This window comes from Panulirus ornatus, chromosome 13 (genome assembly GCF_036320965.1).
Source record: "Panulirus ornatus isolate Po-2019 chromosome 13, ASM3632096v1, whole genome shotgun sequence".
NCBI lineage: Eukaryota > Metazoa > Arthropoda > Malacostraca > Decapoda > Palinuridae > Panulirus > Panulirus ornatus.
The window spans coordinates 52,649,859-52,674,941 of NC_092236.1; the positions used below are offsets into that span (position 1 = coordinate 52,649,859).

General features: G+C 46.0%; 3 protein-coding genes across 3 annotated transcripts; 2 read left to right on the forward strand and 1 right to left on the reverse strand.

Moving 5' to 3' along the window:
* Window positions 1–45: 45 nt before the first annotated feature.
* Window positions 46–23,225, reverse strand: LOC139752891 (uncharacterized). The gene is made up of 4 exons (XM_071668918.1): window positions 23,070–23,225; window positions 22,815–22,959; window positions 7,519–7,691; window positions 46–1,626 (listed from the first exon to the last, which is right to left on the reverse strand). The coding sequence occupies exons 3-4, from the start codon at window positions 7,561–7,563 to the stop codon at window positions 1,333–1,335; spliced, it is 339 nt and encodes a 112-aa protein (XP_071525019.1). The 5' UTR covers window positions 7,564–7,691; window positions 22,815–22,959; window positions 23,070–23,225; the 3' UTR covers window positions 46–1,332.
* On the forward strand, window positions 10,383–13,841 carry LOC139752635 (uncharacterized). The gene has a single exon (XM_071668387.1). It carries the CDS (start codon window positions 10,906–10,908, stop codon window positions 12,556–12,558), a length of 1,653 nt encoding a protein of 550 aa, XP_071524488.1. The 5' UTR covers window positions 10,383–10,905; the 3' UTR covers window positions 12,559–13,841.
* On the forward strand, window positions 15,571–18,819 carry LOC139752576 (uncharacterized). The gene is made up of 3 exons (XM_071668333.1): window positions 15,571–15,692; window positions 15,895–16,648; window positions 17,190–18,819. Exons 1-3 carry the CDS (start codon window positions 15,571–15,573, stop codon window positions 17,388–17,390), a joined length of 1,077 nt encoding a protein of 358 aa, XP_071524434.1. The 3' UTR covers window positions 17,391–18,819.
* Window positions 23,226–25,083: the final 1,858 nt, after the last annotated feature.

A 25,083-nucleotide genomic window follows, 5' to 3' on the forward strand; every position in this document is an offset into this window, starting at 1 on the left:
ATATCTTAATATAAATAAATTAAACATGATTACTTGTTTATGGTGACATGATTAAGCAAAAGTTCCGACATATAGTCTTTAATTAAGGTACTAATGGTGTTCCTACAGTTGGGACAAAGCCTTTCTAACCTGAGAGCAAGCCGTTTCTACAGCGTTCTGCTTAATGTTACTACCAAGTCAGAAGTGCACATGATCCACCAAGGTACTGACCCATCCATTCCCTACCTACTATTACCCGTGCATCATCCCCCCTACCTCTAACCTGTCTGGTGGTACGGACAGCGAGATAACAGCACAAGACCACAAAACTTGTAGTAATACTTCTTGACAGAACTTGAACAAAAGAGGGTCAGGATTACCATAACGATGGTGGCCCCAAAAACCCTCCTCCCACCCACCCTGTGTTGAGGCTGGAGGTCCTCCATAAAGCTTAGTAACAGTGTCTGCTTAACGATTTATTTCCTTGTATAGAATTTGGTTCCAGAGCTAATTTTATAACTACAGTGGAAAAAAGCGTAGCTTAAAGTGTGTCACTGCACATCAGTGTGAAGAGTGAGTATTAATTGATGAGGAATGACACCGTTGTTTAAGCCAATATATGAACATTTTCAGGTATCCCTTAAACGTTTAAGTTGTTTCTGCCATTCAGAGTTCGTTACAAATTCTGACAGTTATGTATTTGTAAAGTTTCTCTCTTGATCTCATTAAAGACTGTCTTGAATTATTTAGATAAGTAAAATTTTTCTGCATCCTTAGAACTGGCGAGTGAATGCTGACATTATTAACCTAAGACCCCCCCCCTCCCACAATCAGTAACTGTCCTACGCCACCACACCACCCGATGGGTATCCACATTATGTTGTGGCTGAAGAACTTTACTGCCTGCAGTGCCAACGGAAATCATACAGCCTACAAGATGCCAATCATCACTACAGTGCCCATGGGAACTCTACATGTCTATCAGGAGCTATTCCTCTGTATGGTCACCCACCCCCTTTAACTTGTGTGGTAAACCAGCTGTAGTATCTCAAACCACTTGACAGCGGAGCCCTCCCATGTACACCACTGAACCCAACCCACAATATCTTACAAGCATATATATATATATATATATATATATATATATATATATATATCACAAATGATACTAAATCAACAGAGCATCTTTATACATAATCCAAACGCAATAAAGAACTTCATGGAAGACTTTAGTGCACACAAGACAATAACTAGTCAGACTCATGTCGATATGCTTGGCATATTGTCCCAGATTATTATACTCATCACTGACATGCTGTTCCAGACTGGAGACAGCATTGGCATAATATCACATCACTGCTGTGTTGCCCCAGACTGATGACAACACTCATGGTGTCCCACGCGGATCACATCACTGCTATGCCGTCCTAAACTGTAGACATCACTGCCATGCTGCTCCAGATTGTCGGCATCACCACTGGCATGCTGCGTAAACCTGACCAGTGGGATACAATGTGTCAAGTAATGCCACTTGTAGGTGTCCCTGAAGCATATGTATGGCGGCCACCTCCAAACTGGTACGTCCAGTGTAAGTGATCCTCTAACCGTCCTTTGCCCTCTGGTCTCGCGTTCACACCAGATACTGAACTGTGGGAAACAGAAATAGGAATCACTTGGTTACAACGTATTACACACTGCAAGGCGTCAGCTGAGCGTTCTCAATAATACGCTATAACAAACAAGAAATACACTTAAGCCTATGAACCTGTACATAAGTAATGCCATCCCAGCTCACTATATTTCTATACAATCCTTTGGACTCCATATCTAATGCATACTTCCTAACTGCCCTTCACTTACCGGAACTCGAACTTAAAACCAGAAATTATTCAGTCGCTTGTTGCTACGATATCAAACAGAAATGTCGACATATTAAGGATGTACGAAATGGGATCAATATGCCTTTTTTTCTCTCTCTCTCAACCATGTCTTCTGTAGGGCGTACGTCCTCATCCCGGCACTATATTCTCTAGTGTCCCCACATCAACAAGGCAAGGCTTCTGGGTAGGAGCTGCTATAACGTAAGTATGAAGCCTGCGGGCCACACACTGACGCCTTCACATACCCAGGAAACGAAAATCCTACCTTCGCAGTCTTTTTCTCTCTCGTATAACATACGTCTCCCTCTCTCTACTTACCTACATCTACCTACCTACTTCCCTGTCTCTACCTATCTACCTATCTCTTGTCTACCTTGCAGTGAATTTTGACAAACAAGGGTTGATATACCACACAGGAATCATGAACAGCATCCCGACCCTGAGATGTGGAATTAACCTTCAACTATAAGAAAACCAGCCATTCTGTTTACCGAGAGGTTTTCTTGTCTTTCACATTTGATCGCCGCTTTCCGCGTTGGCGTGGTAGCGTTTGGAACACGGGAGAGGCCACACCCGCTCACATCCATTCTCTAGCTGTCATATGTAATGCACCAAAACTATACTGCTCCCAAATCATTCAGGCCCAACAGACCTTTCCATTGTTTATCCAGGACGCTTCACGTCCTGGTTCAGTCCAATGACAGCACCTCGACCCCTGTATGCCATATCGTTCCAAATCACTCTATCCCTTCAGTTAGAGGGTTTTATGCTTCAGAAACCCAACTCATTATCATCTGAAATATCATTCAAGCAAATTAGTTCTTGTTCTAAAACGTCCATTTCACCATCATCACCATGAAATGGGATAAAATCCTAACAATTCCTTAAAAAATAAAATATAACAATGGAACAAATGCGAGTACCAGCCGGCTGCTCTCCGCCACACACTAGACACTGCCAAATGTCTAAGCTTTCGTTATCTGCTTATATTTTACTTCTGTCGGTTGATCTTTTTAATCTAAGTAGATGAGGTAAGGTATGGAACAGTAAGAAGGATATCTACACCACCATCCATTCCCTTCCACAATGTGTACAGATAGTTAAGCCTACTCAAAATATCCTCAAGTCCTGTTCAACAGCTGAACATTTGCTCCGGCCATACAAAGGATTAATCCGTCCTTGTATGGAGTAGCGTTATCACACCTTGGGAGGTTCTAGCCTCTACATGCCTACTTGGCGAGGTCGAGTTCAGACAAGTCCTGCCTCATCACCTCGCCAGACCTGAACCATAGATCTGTGACCTCGCTCGTCTTAAGCTGCTGTGATGGCTCTCTCTCTCTCTCTCTCTCTCTCTCTCTCTCTCTCTCTCTCTCTCTCTCTCTCTCTCTCTCTCTCTCTTTACTACTAGTATTACTTCTGCTGCTGCCATGAACTGGCTGCTCGTGTACACCCACCCACCAACCCCGGCGCCAATAGCCAGACCAACGTTATACTTGACATGGCACCGTGACCAGTGGTAACTTGATACGCTTTGGTCCCCTCTCTCTCCGTAACAACAGGAAGGTGTCGAGACGAATGATGAACGAGGCTTGAGACACTGGGAGAGGAGGGGGGCACGTCTGCATCGTAGAGCAGGCCCAGGCGGGCGTGTCGACACAGCCCCTGGACCAGCCTAGAAGCGACCACCGCTTCACGGACGCAGCAAAAAAAGACTTTTAACTCCCACCACCCACACGCTTGATGGAGCTGACACACCTTGCCCCATGTGGTTAAAGCGTACACCGCTTTACTCACTATCCCCGATGAATGGCTGCCCCAGGAACTGACACACTGGAGGACAGCCATATACAACGGAGGACGCTAAACCCGAGAAGCCGTACATCAAGGGTTAGGTTCTCTCTCTCTCTTACCACAGGCACGAGGACGCCCGTCTACCCCAGCAGGTGAAACCATTTAGTAATGCTTTTTCTCGATGAAAAGAAGATCCGTTCTGTACCCAATGGCGGACCATTACTCACCTCCCCGTCCAACACAAGACATGAAAAAGAAAATGACGAAAAAGTGTTAACCAACGCCACTAGTCTGGAATTAAAGTGGTAAACACTATATAATCTACGTAGTGGCGACATCAATTCGTGAAACTGAACATGAACCCTTTGTTCCCCCACTTGGGGCCACTGGTAAGCTGTGCGTCCTTCACAAAATGCAGTAACTTACTAAATTAGGAATGCCAGTCATATGATCTTGCATAAGGAGGTGAGAGCTTGAGAGTGTAATGGTAGAGGCACTTGTAATATAACATGCCCTTACTGAATACATGTAGCCACTGTGTGTTCTTAAGGTAATCTATGATCCTTCAGTTCACCAGTGAAATTAGTCTTTAATATGTAAACACTACTCATCAATATGAAAACATTACTTTCATCATAAGCCTCAGAACACCAAGGGAGTTGATGTCACAACCAACCCATTTTTCTTCTTTACTTCTCATACTCACGGGGCGAAATCACCGAACACGATGAAAAATAGGAAGCGCAGGATATAGCCTGATCCCGTCTACCGAAGACGGCACTATTATCCCATCAAAAATCATTCATTCAACGAACCTACAAAGCCATAGAAATCCCAATTGAGATAATCCTTTCTTTCCTGTGTAAACTCCTGTGACGTAATGTCTGCATCACTGACACTAATGCTCAAATAAAGCAAATAATGTTAGGATACAATGCAAGAAAAACCTTCATTAGAAAAATTTCATATGCTATATAACCCTCAAAAATTCACAAGACCGCAATCTGAGTTCTGAATACAGTGTTCTCCATAAAACCTACACACGCTCGAGATAATTCAGCAAAGGATTCACCCAGACGTAATGGGGATGGATGTCATCCTCACACCACAGCCCCGCCACAACTTTCACTGCAGTTTAAAATTCCCACAAAAATGTCTTCCTGAACATCGATCTTAGGCTCCAATGACATATCATAACCGGACCTTATCGAATGAGATGCAACATGAGGATATCGTATCATAGAGTCTCTGATACACGATCTCTAATAGATAAACCATAATAACAACCGAAGGTTGCCAGGACTTTGGATTTCCGAAGAGAAATGAGAGAGACTTGGGTGTGGTCTTCGACGGAGAACCCGAAGAACAGTCCGCTGGTGACCGACATTAGCCCAAAAGTGGCGCTGAAGATGACAGAAGCAGCAGCACACAGCCTAGTTCTGGGCCAATAATCATATGAATCTCTGAGGTCCGGTCGTACGGGGCAAGGTCGCGGCGCGTTCCCTGTGGGAAGGTACGCATCGCGGTGTTTGCTGCTGCTGGTAGGGCGAGACCGGCGCCAGAAGTCGTCGCAATCCTACACTGGCTCACGAGCTGTGGAGTAGACACGAAGAATACCATGACATCCTCCCTAGCCCCTAAACTTGACACCCCTCCTACCACTGACCTTGACCCCCCTAGCCCTGAGTATGACCCCTCCTTGCCCTAAGTCTGACCTTGAAGGCGAGGCCGTTGCAGATAGGGTCATGACACATCGTCCACTGGCGGGTAACATTCGTACACTAGTATCACAACCCCCGCCCTTCGGCTGGTTCCAATAGTCATGCAGCGGACACGAAAAATACCATGACCTCTTGTATGGCCTTGAATGTGAAGGCACAGTCTAGGAATGTGAGTCTACAACCACCAAATGTTGATGTCGAGTAATGTTTACGTCAACCCTCCAGCCAATCCCCTCCCTGGCTCATGGAATATGAAGGAGACAAGTGTGTGATGGACGCACGGACAGGTGATTACCGTTGGACGCCGGCTCTTCAAGCGAGGCTCAAATAATTCAGACAATTCTGTCTACAGATGCGGTGGGCTCCCTGGCGACGTAATACAAGGTTTTTGTGATATTCAATACAATTTCTGAACATCGATTAAGGTACATTTTTCAAAATAACAAGAGGCCATGGGCAATAATTCAACGGTAAATGGTTTCGTACAAAAGTGGCTGAAAACTAGAATAGCTGGCTTCACGATGCCATAAATCGTGAAACAACAGAACCTTTAAAGAAACTTGAACGATCACTTACAATCTATAAGTTCCCACTGGGTTAGGAAGCGAAGAAGAAAGCCCTTTAATAAGTAATACGGGGTCGGGCTGCCTTCTGTTTATCTGGTTACTCCCTCTACCTGTGTTCTCCACAAGAAAACTTTAACCAACTCCTGGAAACAAGCCAGACTTGAGCTCTACGCCCTGTGATACAAATGTCGTCTACATGTGGCCTGCTGGAGTGTCACTTCCAGGAACACTGGCCAGCTGAAGAGTTTGCCGGAGTGTCGGATGCCCTAAGCCAACGTTGCCTATTATACTCCGTCTTATTCCACACTTTAACTCCGCGAGAGGTCCACTCGCTAGAGCATCATCATTTAATTCAAGGTGCTAGCTAGAGTACAGTCATCTAGTTTAAGGTGCTAGAGCACTGTCATTTAATCTAAGGTGCTAAAGCACACTAGAGCACTGTCATCTAGTCTGTGGTAGAGCAGCGTCATTTAAGGTGCTACAGCGTCTAGATTCGTTGTACGTTTCAACAATGCGTCCAATACGACCAGTTCATTTCTTTTTGTCTAAGGGCACTGCGACCCCGCTCTAGAATAAACCCGGCTTATCTATGATGAAGTACTTGATATCTAATGATATCTAATCATGCTTTCAACTACTCTGCAAATCTAGTCCTCGAATGTGACCCAAACGTCCTTCGTGGCAACGATGGTTCGTCTTTTCCCCTTCTTCTACAGCTATCACTCTGGTGTGTACGTGCTCCCGGGGTATGGTAGCTGCGAGCGAGAGTTCGCAGGATTAATAACTGTTTGGTACGACGTTAGTAACTTAGTGTGGCGACAGTTGCAGTGTGTTCCTTTCTCTACCCTGCTAAGCTTCGGATTTTTTTGTTACAGTCTCATGTTATTTACAACATCTACGACCTGACCCCGTTTCAAAAGGCAAGACTTCCACCCTCACAATCTCTCTGAATATTACCTCTTTCGATGCTTCGAATAAGGTTCGGTCTCGATTAAGATTCTAATACATGACTGGAGCCTTCAGTATACATGAATACATACATGCAACTTGGAAGAAAATTGTATAGATGAGGTTTTACGACGCTTCATATTAACATCAAGGTTAATGTCGTTTACATACTGAATCAAATCTGGATTCATAATGTGATTTATATTCGAGTCATATCGTAAATGACACAGCTTCATCCTGCTCGTTCACGTATTCAGTTATATAGATGAATATAGATGAACGCTTAATGTCGCTTATTTTGGTTCATATTAGTCTCACTGTAGGGCACCATAATTCGCAGTGTTAATCGCGCTAATAATCACCATACCCTGGGTCACCCCCATAGATCATGGTCTATGATAACACTGTGATTAACAGTGTGCTTCGCGTGTTCCAATGGCTTGGTTTACACCATCGGTCACATTCTATGGTATAAAGTGCGCGTCTGGTTTACATCATCGGTCACATTCTATGGTTTAAAGTGCGCGTCATACCAACAGTTCAAGAGCTAGGGCTCCTAGTGCCTGCCCCTCTAACACTACTTACAATCTGACGTATAACTAAAGATCGTACCGAGGAAGAAGTTCAACTCACCTGCTCATCAGTATCCACGCTGACGAAGGTATCAGCGACATCCATCTATCATCCAACTGTGTGGCTTGGTTGACCGTCCTAATGGCTCCTCACGGCTCGCCTCGACATCCAAGTGATTCTCCACGGCCCTTCTCGCCGCTATAGGAGCTCTTCATGTATCACGCCGCCATTTCCTGTAAAGAACACAATGCCATGTAATTGTTGTTTACTTTACAGTGGGGAAAAACGTGATTTACATCAACTTGATGACCTAACGGTCTGTTTCTTTCGCAACTTAATAGTGAATGACCAGGTCCACTCCTTTGAACTGCCATATAAATATCGTCGGACAGGAAGACAGAGAACACGTCCGTAAGACAAGTCTTGAGTAACAGTTTGTACTGCACTGTACATCCTCACCTCACGACCCATCACCGAGAAATCCAAGAGAGTGATGATAATGACGATGAATTATGCAAGATTCCCTAAACTCTGGGTTCTTGCTCGATGACTTCCAAGGACACTTTACCTTCGAAACTCGCACAGTTTTTGTCAGTTCCCCTGTGTGTTCAGTCACCGCCAAGAGGTAGGTAACCATACCATTTGGTGGCTACGTAGAGTGGTTCGAATCGTGCGTTACTGCCGAAGTCCTCTCGACATTAACAGTCCCTGTTTGCCCAAAAGATCTGCCGACTGACGTAATCTATTTCACAGAAAACCATTACGAACAAAAAAAAAAATCTTTTACATAGGATACAGTGTAGTGTGAATACGCATGTCTTTTGAAAATGAGGACGGCTCGAATTACAGAATTTGGCTTACTGTCACCCAAGAGTATAATAGTTATACATCGGCCAGCCGCAAGCATTTGGTATAAGAGGGAAGAATCGTCAATACCTCGGGTCATTTGAACACTACTGCATGGCGGCAGGGTACAGCGGACGGTCGCCGAGTATGAGAAGGGAGCAAGTGCCGTCGTGGGCGGAGATAGGGGCGTTAGCGCTGTCCCTGGTGCTGTTCGCGGTGCAGGTCGGCAACAACCTGAGGCTGTGGATGGGAAGGCCGACGATTTCCTCGTACAGCGTGAGCGACGACTCGCCCCTCCCGCTGCCGGGGATCACCGTCTGCCCTAACCCTCCCTTCAGCGTCGACGCCCTCCTCGCTCTCGGCCTCGACTTTCCGGCCTCCGCCACGGCCGAGGAGCTCAGGCTCGCTTACGATCGGCAGTCCGGCGTGGTGGCCGACTCCGCCACAGTGTGGAGCGGGGCAGCCTGGCCCCTGGGAGCTGTGGTACACCAGCTTGAGGTTGGTGGCGAGGTCTTCCGCTATCATCCGTGGCAGACGACCGCACCGGAGTGGAGTATATCCTACACGCCCCTGGGTCCTTGCTTCACGGTCGCCCCTGGCGCCACCCTCGACCCCAGTCTCGGCGTTACGCTCCGCCTGAGGAACCCCCTCAAGTCTTGCGTATGGGAAAGCCTCGACGAGGGCAAGCAGATGTTTCTGCCCAAGACCCCATGCGAGACGGTCGACCTGCGATGCAACACCTCCTGCGTGTGGGAGAAGTTCGTGCACTCGTTCGTCAGGCATAAAGAATACCTGGGTCACAACGTCATCATGCACCCGGTCAACGAACCCCCGACTCTAGCGGTGACGGAGGCCGTGGTGCCCTTAGCCTGGAGTGACGAGAGGTACACCGTAGAGGTGCTCGTCGAACCGGTCCAGGTACGCAGGATGGACCGGGCGAAGGCCCCGTGTAACAGTTCCTCCGGCTATAGCGAGACCGCTTGTCGCCAGCGGTGTGCAGAGCCATGCCACCCACGCCTTCTGCTAGACGGGCGGCGGCCCCAACACCCAACGTGGACGACGTCCAACACCAGCGTCGCCTGCAGAACGGCGCCCGGGCCGGAGACTCTGCAGTACGAGAAGGTGAGCGAGGAGCAGTACGCCTGCTGGAGGCACTGTCGACCTCGCTGCTCGGAAACAGTCTTCTCCTACAAAGTAAGCATTCACGGGGAGCAGACCGAGAACCCTGAACAAGTGTATACCTTGGTCGTCCGTCCCAAGTCCCGAATCATGAACACCATCACCGAGACACAGGTAAATGCCTCGACGAGAGATGGAAGTCAATGAGGTAATACTAAGGAATGTATTTGATGTGTGTTGCTAAAACTGACAGCATTTAATGTGTGTTGCTAAAACTGACAACATTTAATGTGTGTTGCTAAAACCGACAGCATTCAATGTGTGTTGCTAGACCAGACAGTACCTGATGTATGATGCTAGAACTGACAGGATGCGAGGTGCGTTGCTAGAGATGACGACATTTGACTGTGTTGCTAGAACTGACTTGATTTGATACGTGTTGCTGGAACTGAGAGGATTTGATGCGTGTTACTAAAACATCGCATTTCACAGCCAGTTTTACTTCAGGTAGCCTCACGACTAAGCCCGTTCACTGTTTGTTTTCTTTGCTAAATAAAGCATTTGATTCTCACCCTCTCACTGACACCTCTGGTGTACAACCGACGAACTTTCATAAGAAAAGTTTATTCTACTTACAAATTTCCGTTCGCGGGACAAACCTTATATTGCAACGCTCTAAAACAAAAATACAATTACTATAAAGCTCGGTAACCAAAGTCATAATATAATCAGAAAATAATATCATAATGCTCAGAGAATTATAAGATAGAAAGAGTAATAGGGATCCAGTTATCATTCATGTCCAAAAGCAAAAGAATGATTCAAAATGTCGGTAAACTAGAAAAAATAAATCATACATTTCATTGAATGACTATTTTTTTTTTTTTTCATTTCGTATGACACTTATTGCACTTCTCATTTCATGACACCTTTTTCAATTGTTATTTACGACACTTATTTCAATTCTTATTTCACGACAATTCTTATTTCATGACACTTACTTCAATTCTAATATTTCTGACACCTTATTTCATTTCTTATTTCATGACAACTATTTCAAGTATCCTTATTTACGACACTTCAGATCTTGTTTTGACTCTTCCTTCTCAGGTTCTCCGTTACACACGGTACCACAACACGGACCTGCAGCAGACGCCATCGGGCGAGTTCCCCGTGCCTTTTTAATGGCACCTTTCCTATGGGTGCCATCAGACGAGGCTGTGTGAAAGTACTCCTCCCTTTTCCTTGTCTTCCAGGCGTACCCTACGGTCAAGCTGCTGGCCGACGTTGGTGGCAGCCTGGGGCTCTTCCTGGGCGTCTCCCTCCTCACCTTCTGGTCCGCCCTAGTCAACCTCGTCGCTCGTCTCACTCTCATGGTCAGAGAGGCAATCCAGCGACGGATGCGCATGCAGCCTGTGACCCCCTGGGCCACAGTTCCCACGGGATCATCCTTTTACGGCCGTCAAGCGCTCGGGAAGCCGCATGATTCAGATGGTGGCGAGGGACGGAGAGTCGTCTGCCAGGGCTGGCGATGCAGCAGAAGTGTGGTGGAGCGGGGGTCCTCCTCCAGCACCATACATACGCTCCCTGCTGCATGCCGTGGGTATCACGGCCTTGTTGCTCTGCGCCGCAGTTCACTTCCTCCTATCGCTCACAGCCTACGTCAGGCAGCCGGTCGCCACGTATCTTTCGGCTGTGAGCGAGCCGCTCACCTTTCCCTCCGTCACTGTCTGCCCAGCTCTGCCGTTCAAGCTCTCAGTCCTCTCGGATCGAGGTCTCAACAACACCAACGTCCGCTGTTCGGGGTCTTCATCCGAGAGGAGCGAGCTGGCGCAGTTACTGCAAGACATGCCTGGACTGTGGGATGAGCCTGTGAACTTAACGTCACTCTGGTGGTCAGCTGGTCTCCAGTCCAGCGATTATCTCCCCGACACATCTCTGGACGATCTGCCCTGGAACCATTGGAGGCCCATACTGACCACGAACAACGTGTGCTACCAGCTAGCCAACACCAGCCAGACGAAGGGGTTCTCGACACTGGCTGTTGTTCTGTCTTACAAGAATATCAAAGAAGAATTGTTGGCGTTCGAGAGAGACTGCTACCCACAGGACTATGGAAGGATCTTCTGGGTGATGCTTCCAGAGAAAGGCGCGACTCCTCTAGCTGTCTCTCGGAGTCGTTTCTACAAGCAAAAAGTTCAATGGCGTGCATCAAATCAGCTGAAGATCACGCCAATGGTGGTGCGTCGTCTCCCACCCTGCAGGACTCAGCCTTATCGCAGGTCCACCTGCCTCCAGCGGTGCCAGCTCGAGAGAGCAGCCAGGCGCATCAACTGTTCTTTGCCATACCTTCCAGATACGGACCTACCCATGTGCCACACGCAAGACCAGTACAGAAAGAGTCGGAAATATATTCTCGACGAGCCGTCAGCAAACGAAACACAACCGTGCGAGCACCTGTGCGGTAAAGACTGCGAATCTACGTACTATTACGTCGACGACGTATCTACGGCACACGCATATTACAGGGAGGGGTTCGAGGCTAAGCTGTCGTGGAAGAATTACTTCATCATCCAAGAGTTTTGGTCAACCTCCTTCCCCAGGGCTCTGAGTGAAGTCGGGGGCATCGTGGGACTTTACCTGGGCTGGTCGGTGCTAGGCTCCGGTCAGGGCTTCGCCAACTTCCTCGGGACGATCGAGGGGCACAAATGGAGTCGAACTCGCCGACGCATTCGCAAGCTGCTCTTACTGACCCTCTACCTACTGTGCGCCATGACGGCCACCCTCTTCTGGTTGCACTTCGCGGGGGAGTTCGCTTGGAACCACCCATACTACACCAGAATCGAAACCCACAGACTCCGGCCGCGAGATCTCCCGGCCATGACGGTGTGTCGTTGGCCCCCGTTCAACCTCTCCAAGCTCCTCGAGGATGGGCTCATTTTCAACGCCAGCGCCCACTGCAGGAACTACGGCAACAGGTTCTCCCGCTGCTTCCGAGGCACTCGTGTTATCCAGGAGTTACCCGGGATGTTCGGCGGGAGGCCACTGGACCAGGTGTGGGCAGACGCTGCCTGGAAGCTCCAAGATCTTGTGACGCACTACACCGTCGACTCCAACAGTTTCCTCGTCCAGTGAGTACCTTCGCCACGCCGATTCTCGCACACACCAGTCTGTCCTCAGCACCCAGAACATCTTTTCACTTGATATAAAAGCTTCTTGTGTTTACGTCTCTCTCTAAATGTCCATTGAGACAATCCTTCAGGCCTGCAGCATGAGCTTAATGCCTTTGTGTTTACACTCAGTACCAGATGCCAGTCTGCGTTCATAATACTTAACACGAGTCCAGTATGTGTTCAACCAATGCGCGAAGTCTATTCGCAGAAGTACAGTATCAGACGCCTGTGTTCATAATATTTAACACGTCCATCTAGTCAATGCAGAAGACCGGTCTGTGTTCAAAATCCATAACTCATCCGCCCAAGGGCTTCCCTGCAGCGGTCTTTGCTTTACACATTCACGCGGTACGATAACTGCGCTTCAGCCTCTTGGCAGATCACTCGTCCACATATCTCATTGTCGACGAACTGTCTCCTTCCATCCCTCCATATATTCCCCCTGACTAGCTAGCTTTCAATTGTACCCTCTCGTTCTGGACTATCCTCTACCCTCATAGGACTATTCAGCGTCAATGTCATCACGGGCTCTTTAGGAATTTATAAGCAAGAATTTATAATAAAACACCCGACACCAGGTCCCAACCGTCACCACCACCACTCACCGAACAGACTTGACATCTCTCTCTTCTTCTCTGAACCACATTTTAACTCTGTTACTTCTAATTGAGGACGCCAGCCATCTACTCCCCCCTAAATATATCTATCTATTCTTCAATTTCAGACCGGTGCAGCGTCTCAGCATGGAGAAGCAGTGATCTCATTATATTTAATATAATATTACGACGCAATTTCTCTCTTATCTCTCTCGTTTTCTTCTGCTCAATTTCAGAACGCCGCGAATTTGCTCCCACGTAATAACACGAAAATGTTGGGAATTACCGTACCCTTCACTCTTTCCTTTCCCCCCCTGCTCACTCGCTCATCATCATTAAGCTTTGGTTGCTGTGGTGTATTGTCGTCCCGACTGTCTCTCCTTGTGAGAAGCAATTTCATATCTACGAGGGTCCTACTCGCCCTATTACGGGAGCAATACTGCCTACGCATCTAGGGAGGGGGAGTTATGTCTGTGGCCATCTCTTTATCAACGAGGGTGGAATGAAAAAAAAAAAGAAGAAAAAAAAAAGCGTTGTTTCATTATAATCCCCCGAGACATAACCTCTCTGCAACCATCCATTTCCATCCGCTACTGAGTTGCTGCCTTTCTCCCCCTCCCCCACTCTCTCTCTCTCTCTCTCTCTCTCTCTCTCTCTTTCTCTCTCTCTCCTACAGGAGTATTTTTGGAACCCACTGCTCTCATGAGCTGCCAGCACGTTTTCTCCCATCAACTATGGCTTAGGCATAAGGCACGCGTCTTGTTGTTGCTTCTTGTGGTTTCCTGTGGAGACCCGACCACGCGAGGCTTGACCGTTCCGATACCTTCTTCCTTCCTTGAAAGGGCGAAGCTGTAGAATTCCCTGCCTTCTTTCGTCTTTCCACTTTCCTAAAACGTTGTACCTTAAAGGATCAGCCCTAAAAGCACTTCAAGAGGCCCTGGTTTATTCATTCCTTCCTTTTCTCTTACTTTTCTTCCTGAGTGAAGCATATGTTTCTTCCGTGCCAATTCGGTCCCTATAGAAAAAGGCTACCGGCCCTCATCTCATTCTTCTTTGTTTTCCACAAAGGGTAGACCGAGGAGTTCCTTCGTCCCTTCGAAGTTCATAACACTATGTCCCCTTGCCACTCTCGTTGCGTTCCTTCGGACCCTATCTATATTGTTATTACCTTGGCTGGGACCTTCTCTGGAGGCGAGCTTGAGCATCACCACCCGTAGGGTTGACGAGGGGCTGTCTCCACCCCCCTCCACACACTAGGGTACAAATGCTGAAGTGTCCTCCTGTTTGAACGAGCCTTGCGCCTGTCTGCCTCCTTCACGAACCTTCTCACCTCCGCTGGGTATATTCCACGATTTCCTAAGGTCGTAATCCCCCTCCACGCATCCATTGGCTTGTAGTAACAGTACTTCAGGATCCTCGACCGTAAACGCACTTTGACATATCACCTCTCATTCTTCTTCTTCTTCTTGTGTCCTCAGCTGTAACAGTGTATCGTCTGATGATCAACTCAAAGAATGTGCTTCGATTACTTCCACCATCCAACAACGCGTTTGGTGATGACCCCCCCCCCCCCACAACGTCTAATAATGTGCTCATAAAGACTTCTACAAACTTAACAACTCGCGCTTGATGAGTTCCACCCCATATAACAAGGCGCCTGATGACTCACACCAGCTGAGCCCCTGCACTTGGCGACCTCCACCAACAGGACACGTTTCACAAGCTCGTCACATACGTCACCATTGCAGTGTGTGTGTGTGCAAACTTCCAGCCTCAACATCCCTGTCCTTTTTCTTTTCCGAAAACAAAATATTTTTGACGCAAAATGTTATAAGTCTTGTGAGGTAAAAGACATCCAGAGATATTTCATCTGCTTTTCGTATTGTCTTTCTCTGGTAAACCAAAAAAAAATTTAGATTAGTCGCATGTTAATTCATCCACACACACACACACACACACACACTTTGGTCACCAAACAAAAAAAAAATAAAACAATACGAACTTTTAAAAAGTAAATCAATCAAAGCTGGTGGATGATCGAACTCGCTGAGAACATTCAATCGGAAACAACTCATAAACTTTGATCTTAACCGTGTGGTAGGTTTGTTGAGATGATGTTCACATCATGCTTATGCCTATGCCTATTTCTCCTCTTGTGATCCTGAGAGACGATCAACACCGTCTAGATTATACATCCGGTCAGTGACCAGAACATTCTATAAACCAAACCAGGCTATTCATGGCGATGGCAGCCATCCAGTGTGGGACGCGCGCGCCACACATCGTCATGACATTTCTTTAAGAAAGTGGATGGAATAGGCGCGACGTCCTTACCCGCTTCACTGGTAACAGCAGCATCCCCGGCTATGCGTTCCGAGATGAAAGGAGGGAACACCAGCTTCCAGGTTCACACTCCCACTTGTATAAACGTTTCTCTAGGCAAGGCTGAGAACATCTGTAGGGTCACTATGGGGTCTATAACCAGTTTCCAAGACCCTAGGCAACAACTCTCTCTCTCTCTCTCTCTCTCTCTCTCTCTCTCTCTCTCTCTCTCTCTCTCTCTCTCTCTCTCTCTCTCTCCCGCGACCATCGACACCTCTTCGTAGATGATGTCAAGAGATGGGTGAAGAGGGAGGAAATGAAACACACACACACACACACACACACCCATGCAGATACTGGCTTGTGCAACGTACACACAGGCAGACCATCGTTCCCTGTGCGTATCAAGTGTCGACAGAGGGCCCTGCGCCCTCAATCCTAAGTCTTGGCGTCTCCGATCCCTGTTTCAGGGCGGGTGACGGACAAGGTGACGGGGCGTGGCGGCCAACCCTGACGGAGTCCAACGTGTGCTACACCTTCACCCCGCCTTCCAACTCCAGCCTCTCGTACGTCGCGGTCCTCAACACCGACTACCGCGCGCCTGCCAGGGTGAGGACCAACAACACGCTGGACCTACTGCTGAACTCCCTGCACACGAGCAACAGACCCTTCACCCACTTCGCACTCCATGACAGACGCGAGCAGGTGTACACCTGGCGCCAGGGTTACACCGGCTCGCTCAGCTCCTTTGAAACGTCTCAGATGGAGATTTCGGTGACGGTCAAGACGGACTCCCGTCTCTCCCGCGGGGGGCACCTCTGTGAGTCGTCACCACGGTACTCGCAGGCCACTTGTTTCGCCCGGTGCCGAGCCACGTACTACGCAGAGAAGAAAGGCTGCCGACTGCCTTACATCACCTGGCGACCTGATATGCCCCTCTGCAACGAGACGCAGTACGCCAGCTTCCCCAGACAACTGGGGGTCCAAACGTCTCAGATATACGTGGTGAAGGACGTGGGGGGCAGAGCTGAGGACCCGACCACAGCTGCCTGTGGAAAGCAGTGCCCCCTGGCTTGCACGCGACGCATGTTCTCCTTCAGTTCGAGACTCACGTCCAGGAAAAAGAGCGTCATGGTCAAGTAGGTGTACCTATGCTGCAGTCGGAAAAGACACTGTGCACAAAGCAAATATTTCCATACTGTAGTCTCACTAGATTCAATTTGAAATACCACATAGAGTAAGGCAATGATCATTCCTGTAGTCAACTAAACCACAAAATATTCTTTTCTTTTTTTTTTGCACAAAGACAACCCGTGATGCACAGAGGATTGAGGGAACACAGCTCTACCACAGGCAGCCACAAGACTGCGTAAATACAAATGTTCATTCCTCATCTCAGTCAAAGACCTCGTGATCCTACGCAACCTTTAACAAAACCCCCCTCCAAACTGTCCTCAAATTTCAGTGATTCCAACTGAGATTACCTTAATATGGATACTAATTAGTTGGAGCGATGAAGCGATTCATCTGGTATCTTTTTTTTTTATTTTTTTGGGGTTATCATCATTCATAACATCCCATCCTGAGTAAAAGGCTTCTGGGTGTAGGTTTCGCGCGCCCTTGCCACCCGTTACGAGCCATCCCTCCTGCAGCGCTGCCTGGCGGAGATATATAGATCTGTTGTCGTTCCAGGTTCAGCCGGAGTACCTACGACTGGCTGCGGGAGGAGGACGGCTACAGCTGGTCGCAGCTGGTGAGCGACGTGGGCGGCGCGGCCGGCTTCATGATGGGCGCTTCCTTCCTCTCCGTCTGCAGTCGCCTGCTGCGCCTCCTGCATCGCCGCCGTGCCCCACCGCCAAAGCACCAGCCTCGCTAACACGGCACCTCTCTCTCTCTCTCTCTCTCTCTCTCTCTCTCTCTCTCTCCTGTGTGCAACCATACACCACCGAAGACTCCTCTCCCGGAGGGAGGAGCCACCGCCTTGTTTGCCATGCCTCTCACCACAGCTCCATTTTTGCAGCCTCCCTCGCCCACACAACACCTGATGATACCATAGTACCAGGTGGGCCGGGTAAGCAGGTCGACAGACATGAGACGACTGCCGAGCGCCCGTAACTACCGACCATCAGGGGTCAGCAACTATGGTGTGGGAACGATGTTGAAACTCACCGGCTACGAAGGCCCGGCTCACATGGACAGGACGCCTGGTAACAAGAGACGAGCCTGGAAGGACTCTGGGTAGGACGCCTGTCTAAGAGATGAGCCTGGAAGGCCTCCAGGTAGGACGCCTGACTAAGAGACGACACTGGAAAGACTGGAAGAACTCACTGTAGGACGCCGGCCAAGAGACGAGCCTGGAAGGACTCCAAGTAGGACGCACGCCAAGAGACGAGCCTGGAAGGACTCCAAGCAGGACGCCAGGTCAAGAGACGAGCCTGGAAGGACTCCAAGTAGGACGCAGGCCAAGAGACGAGCCTGGAAGGACTCCAGGTAGGACGCCTGGTCAAGAGACGAGTCTGGGAGGACTCCATGGAGAACGCAGGCCAAGAGACGAGCCTGGAAGGACTCCAGGTAGGACGCCTGGTCAAGAAACGAGCCTCGAAGGACTCCATGTAGGGCATCTGATCAAGGGAAGAGCCTGGACTGACTTCAGGACCCACTCACTTAGACACCTCTCGTGTGGAACTCACCACCACTAAAGTCACTTGAGCGTTACCCACTGCAAGGTGATGAGGAGCAGTCCAGAGTCCCGGGGACACGCTGGGCCTGCTAGTGTCATCCCCATGGCGAGGGTGAGAGGGGGAGGAAGAGGGGAGCCAGAATCTCCTGCATGACTACTAGAATTATCTTGCTTTATAATCAAACATCTTGAAGTTAGATGTCAATCAAGTCACCTCAGAATGAAAATCAGATGTTGCATGTAACGATCTATGAAGTTAATAGTTCAATAGAATTATCAATTAAAGTAATCCCTGTTTCTTTTTTTCTTTTTTAACCTCAGCCTTTCGGAATTTAATAAAAGTTTTCGATAAATGGTTCGATGTTATACTGACGAGCCCAACACAGCAGCGGCCAGGGGGCGAATCATAACAAACATGGACCGGACCGTGGCAAACCGACCCCCCTCCCCCCTATGACAGGATTTCCCAGTCCATCCACAAGCTCGACAGCTCAACCCCAGTGCACACACACACACACACACACACACACACACTTATCTTTCCCTCATTTTCCATTTCAGTCTCCCCTTCATCATACCATCAGTCCACGTCACTCAATTCGATAATCACAAACAAAGCGATGTACACTTGCCACCACAGATTACGTGTCTCTTACTCCGGGTCAGCACATACGCTGAAGAAGTTGACCTACCTTAAGGGGCAAAAGCTGTCAACATCTCCCACCTCCCCTCACCAGAATGCTAGACTCCATGGTGGGAGACTTGGCCATCTCGCCGACCCTCCTGCTTGCCATGGCTAAATATCCTCTTACGTAACCCGTTGTTCAGTACCAGAACATAACAACTGTACGGTATGAGACCAAATGTGACAAGTTTTATAATGCCCTTCTGATACTGACGGAACCTTATTGCTTTATAAGAAAATTAGAGCACCGAGTTGTTTGGTCGGGGTCGTCTGGTTAGATGGTTAGATTCGACAACCTGCGAAGGTTCTATCTACTTCGAGGCGCAAAGTCTTAGAAAAATTAATCTATGTTTTTAATTCGCATCTCGCGATTTTTTTTTCTCTCATCGGTCTACCAAAGTCTGTTGCCCTTCAGTGATGTCACCAGGGGTCCCTAACACAGGGTGACATACAATTCTTTTACTTTTCCCAGAACTTTGCCTAAAAAAAAACATATATTCTTTCCAATCAAAACAAAAAATGTAGAAATGTTCACCATTAAATAAACTTTCCTAACACGTTATTCTTGTGCAAACTATAACGTTGTTTTACATTGTTAAAGCAATTCGCAATTCGCTAGTTCAAATAATTTAATTTATATTCTACGTGTATTTTTCAATACACAACACACATGTTTCGCTGAGGCTTTCTGCCTCATCAGAGGTACAAACAGTTCATAGAGTTTTCAATCCCAACACCAGCACAAAGGCTTGTACACATTCTGTTACCGCCACACCAGAGTATACACACTGGCCTGACCGTTAAAAGCGAAAGTAGGTCAGGTCAGTGGCGGTAACAAGATGTACTGGTGTTGGGATTCAAAAGTTTATGAACTGTTTCCACCTGATGAGGCGAACTGTCTCCGTGAAACATGGGCATTGTGGATTGAAAAATAAATTTACAATACGAATAAAGAAAATTATCTGAATTACGGAAAAGCTATTTGACCTCCATAAACACCATCACGGACTGGTGTGATTTTATATATATATATATATATATATATATATATATATATATATATATATATATATATATATATATATATATATATAATGTCGGCTGACCTACATCCCAAAGTATCAACTAAACACAATCCACCTTCTCGACATGCCTAAAATTCAACAATTAGTACACCATAACGTGCAGTTCTTACACCCTAGTCCACACTGATTATACAATACATCTTGCCAGCAGAGTACACTCCGTAAAATGGAAAATTCTGTTGTCCTCGGCGAGCACACACACCCAACACACAACTGCAGCTGACTGAGCAGTGACGACACGACCCCCCCAAAACCGACCGACTGGTCGAGATGACAGTGACGCTGACGACAATTTTCCAACGAGACTCGTATAGTCAGGAAGAAACACTGCTGGTGTCGTGAACGAGTAGAAAGCGCTTGGTATGTCCAGTTTAGTACAAAAAGCACGACCATCATAAGCAGGAGTGTGGAAAGCCCGGGGCTAATTACCTCCTCACTGACCCCCCTCCGCCCCATACCTAAAGGGAGGGGGAACACTTAGTCACACTTTAAGAACTTACTAAAGAAAGTATTAAGGCCACAAGCGCATGGACAAAGCAAGATGCACACAGCATATTACGTGAAGGTGAAGTGGTGGGGACGATGGTTTTCGTTTTACATTCAAAATAAAGCAGCTAGCTACCCCGCCCCCAAGCCTCACAGAGACAAATTATTCGTATTCACACCCCGTCCCCAAGCCTCATAGACAAATTATTCGTATTCACAACAAGAACTGGGAGCGATATGTTGTCAGCGGATTAAACTCGGGCATGTGGGGGCCAGGTTGTGGATAGGGAGCAATAGTTTTGGTGAAGTGATAGCTCGGACAATGGATGTGAGCGACGCGGCCCTTCATCTGTACTTAACATTTCATTACCTAGTAAACGCAGAGAAACGGCAAAGTATAAGTATAAAATATATAGAATTGTGAAAACATATATGAAACATTCACGATAAACATACGGATAAACTTTCCAATTATTGCATTTCGGATAACAGAGGACACCGTACTTGGCTCTTGTAGGGTGATAACGACTGTGGTGGTTAAGTTTTTCCCACTTAAAGGATGACAATATCTACTACTCCATTCCTGGTTTACCTACCAACAGAAGCTGGGTGGGTGTGTGGGTGTGTGTTACTATCAAATATTAGCTTATATTAAGACGCCTTTCATATTTTTCTCCCCACTGTAAAAACCTCAATCTCACATTTACTGTTCGTTGTTTGATTCGTATTGAAAAGCAACGGCATAGTTAAGGGACATGGGCGGCTTTTGCCCCAGGGAGTTGGGCTGGGGGACGATAAAATTTAGTTCCCTAGAACGTGGCAGCATCAGTCAAAACAAGATGTGTTTTACCACTAAAAAATACTTCAATAAATAGTCATGTACAAAAGAAAAAACTTCTGTTCAAAAAAAAAAAAAACCTATGTTTAAAATCTTATTTATGCGCGAGCATTCCAGTATGCAAAACCGTAGTACCAAATAAATGCTCATCCCTCGATTGTTCAGCACTTCACTGCCAAAAACAGCGAGTGAAGGGAAGAAACTTAGAGAAGAACAAGACGCCATCAGGCACCACCAGTAATGGATCAAAGCATTGTAATGTGAGGATACAATGACCTGGTCACATCAAATCTTGAAACAAAAAAAAAGTTTGAGGTGATTATTTCATACCGGGTCAGATAAATATTCGCTTACTTCTTTCTTGCTTTAGAAATATTTTCACTGAAGGAGTTACTATCATTTATCGTTATCAACATGTTCAGCCTTTTGGATTATGGGACCTAAAGTAGCAAGGGTTCCTCCCGGCAACATTCACTTATTACAAATGAAGTGGGTTCCTCCATGCAACTTTCACTTATTGCAAATGAAGTCCTGCTCAGCTCAACTGAATTTGACGTTCTTTGAAAACTTAACTTTTGTAACAAAAAAAATCAAAGCTATAAAAAGTGATAAATATTAACGACTTATGTATTACGATATATAATGAAAATTGCTGGAGGATTTTTGCAGTTTGTCTCAATAATGACATGTTCACTTGCCTAACATTAATAGAGCTTTTTTTTTTTAATTATTCGTCTAATTTCATATTCTCTCAACCTGAAGATCATTCCACATCTTAATTAATCAGTAATAATCATTTTTTTCTACATAAAAGAACAATCACGAAAACAATGACAGAATACTCAATATTTTCACACAAAAAAAATGAAAACTGGCGCAGAAAACGCTTCAGAGAAAGTGTATTATGAGTTTACTAAAGCAATGAGTTATGAACAAATTAACAAATTACAGATAAGTTCGATAAATTCTGAAAACAGTTCTGCAGACAGCAACCAACTATATATAGGAGTTATAGAATCCTGCTGACAGCAACCAACTATATATGAGTTACAGATTTCACGACACTTAAAGGCCCAGACCTTAGATTTAACCAAGGAACTAAGAGTTTTGGCTTATATGATCTTGAATGGTGAAACTGACTTACTGACAACCCCATCAATATTCATATCTAAGCACAAAGACTAGATGCAAGGCAAATCAGAACCATCTTTTAGAAGAAACTAGGAAAAAAAGCTAGTAATTTAATAAAAAAAAAAATAGTAGTTGGACAAACCCTATGCCATAAAAAATTGTTCAGTGAGTACACCAAATTTTAGTTGATTACAGTACGTCATATATGACCATCCATAAGGCTAGGCTTCCTTATTATAGATCTGATAAAGCAAAATGATCTTGTCAATGAAGAACCATGATGAAAACATACAGGCTATAATACACCAGGTCATCCTGGGCCAACAATATCCGTGATGTGTAGCTACAGCTTGTAATATTCTACGTCACCCACTACAGAACCGGGTAGAACTCACCTGGTACATTTCCCCTTCCTAGGGGATGATTTAGCCGTCCATGACGCAAGGTGAGACAAGCTGTACAATTCTTGGCGTTGCAAATCCACTCTTGTCTGTCCAGCCTGGGGTCTCTCGTACGACGCCGAGTCACTATCATTGATTCCTGTCAAAGATCCATAATATCCTCACTGCCGGGAATTCTCCATACCATCACGACAATCTATGACTCTCACTGCATCATACACAACGTTGTTCCACAACACAGCCACATACCTGCTAAGATAATGGCAAAAATTTCCACCATTCGTTGAACTCGTTGCAATCGCCATGTTAATTTGGGCCAAGGCTACCAACCCTCCGGTCTCCGTACAGTCTTCCTTCCACACCACACAGGCCTGCCAACCTCATGCAGTTACCTACATTATATGTATATATAACAACTCAGTATGAATATGAATGTGACAGGGACGATGAATTATGCGACCCATTAACTATAATACATATTTTAATTGTCAGATCACCAGCGTATCCTGGATGATTCAAATGGGTTTAGGGGCAGTGCCCGAGACCATATTTGAAAGCACACTAAATTTCCTCAACATCGTCCTATTATGAGTAGTGAGGATAATCTTCACGTAAATAAATGCATTCAGTTCAGGATATTCTCATGGTGGTTCTCGGATGCAGATAATCACTGATTACACCCAAGTCTCACTAGGTAGCCATTTTTATATTTCAAAAGTATGAGGGCCACACCTAAACCTTGGCTGCCCCTTTGATCACCATTAGACTCACCATAACTCTTCCTCATTCTAAAGCTCAGACGTTTTGACCAAGCTTTTTGGTTTTTACCGTATCGCGTCACGGGATAATTTATGTTCATTTTGCTCTCTTATATGACGTGACGTTCAGAAAATACCACCTACAATATTTACCACTTTACTAACAAGGACAGAGTATATCTTCCTATTGCCTACATTGACTTGGCTTAGAAATCATCTACAATCCCCGTTTGGACATCTGAAAATGGAAAGGACGAATGCATTTGTTTGTTGGCTACATAACATTTATTCGCTGTAAACGAACGTCTTTCCAAATAGACATTTTTTCCAAACGCTAAAGTTTATCCATTAGTCTGTCCCATGTCAATAAAATGATCCATCACTGCCATAAATCTTCTGAACCCTTATTGTCCACTGACAAACTTTGATAAAGTATTCTGAATTTTCTTCTGGTCTTCTTTTTACCTTTTTGTTATGCACTTGTGCGTCTAGTCACAATTCGCTCTCACATCTGGAGTGGCCCTAGCTTTGCATCTTTGCTTTACATAGCTGAGTTGAAAGCAGTCCAACTTATAAACTCTCCCAGGCTAGCTTCAAAACACGACCAGCTTTTCCTATGCCACAATGTTGGCTCACTTTCCCCCATCTATAAATATAACTTTGGTTTTTGCTCCTAAGAGCTGGCTGCATGTATACCCCCACTGCTAGCTAGACCACGTAATCACTCAGCAAACTGCTACATCACATGATTACTGTGTGGCTCTTTCTTTACCTAACCTTGAAGATTTTGGGACTCCCTACCCTTTCATGTCTTTCCCAGTAACTATTACCTGCCACATTTTAAGACAGGTATTTCACCTCCAAAATTTGTAAATACTTTCCCTTGTCTTTTCTTTTTCCCTTTCATTAACCTCTCTACATCTCAATTAATGTCTGGTCTTGATGTGGACTTTTCTCCGTAACTAAAGCATTCCATGTATCAAATAAAAAAAATCCAGCTAACACCAATACTCCATAAAACCTTATCCATACATTAAAAACTGTATAATTCAGCACCAATAGTATCAAAAACAAGCATACAGTATTACTCAACCTTCTCCAACATAACATACACATGGGCCTCATTCAAGAAACCAAATTATCACCAAGATCCCTTCTGTCTCTGTTCTGTAATTACACTAACCTTAGGCAAGACAGACAACATGTACAAGGAGGTATCGCGACCCTTACAGACCACAATATCCCATCTAAAGAGACTAATCCAAAGAAATATTTCACAAACAATGACAGCATTCCTGAAATACAATCCCTGAAAGTAAAACTGCATAGACCTTTTGACTATATAATGAGCGCTTACACTCCTTCCCCTTCAACCTGCTCTTCCAAATACTCTCCCAAGCTGCAGAATCTGACCAATATATATATATATATATATATATATATATATATATATATATATATATATATATATATTTTTTTTTTGTCGCTGTCTCCCGCGTTTGCGA

What these genes read in the sequence shown, in the direction of transcription:
- LOC139752891 (XM_071668918.1), bottom strand. Translation starts at nt 7,563, where the DNA reads ATGGATGTCGCTGATACCTTCGTCAGCGTGGATACTGATGAGCAG. An exon ending in GCGTGGATACTGATGAGCAG is followed by an intron (nt 1,627 to 7,518) that starts GTGAGTTGAACT and finishes TGTTTCCCACAG; the next exon opens with TTCAGTATCTGGTGTGAACG.
- LOC139752635 (XM_071668387.1), top strand. Translation starts at nt 10,906, where the DNA reads ATGATTCAGATGGTGGCGAGGGACGGAGAGTCGTCTGCCAGGGCTGGC.
- LOC139752576 (XM_071668333.1), top strand. Translation starts at nt 15,571, where the DNA reads ATGAAAGGAGGGAACACCAGCTTCCAGGTTCACACTCCCACTTGTATA. An exon ending in ACCAGTTTCCAAGACCCTAG is followed by an intron (nt 15,693 to 15,894) that starts GCAACAACTCTC and finishes ACGTACACACAG; the next exon opens with GCAGACCATCGTTCCCTGTG. An exon ending in CCAGGAAAAAGAGCGTCATG is followed by an intron (nt 16,649 to 17,189) that starts GTCAAGTAGGTG and finishes GGAGATATATAG; the next exon opens with ATCTGTTGTCGTTCCAGGTT.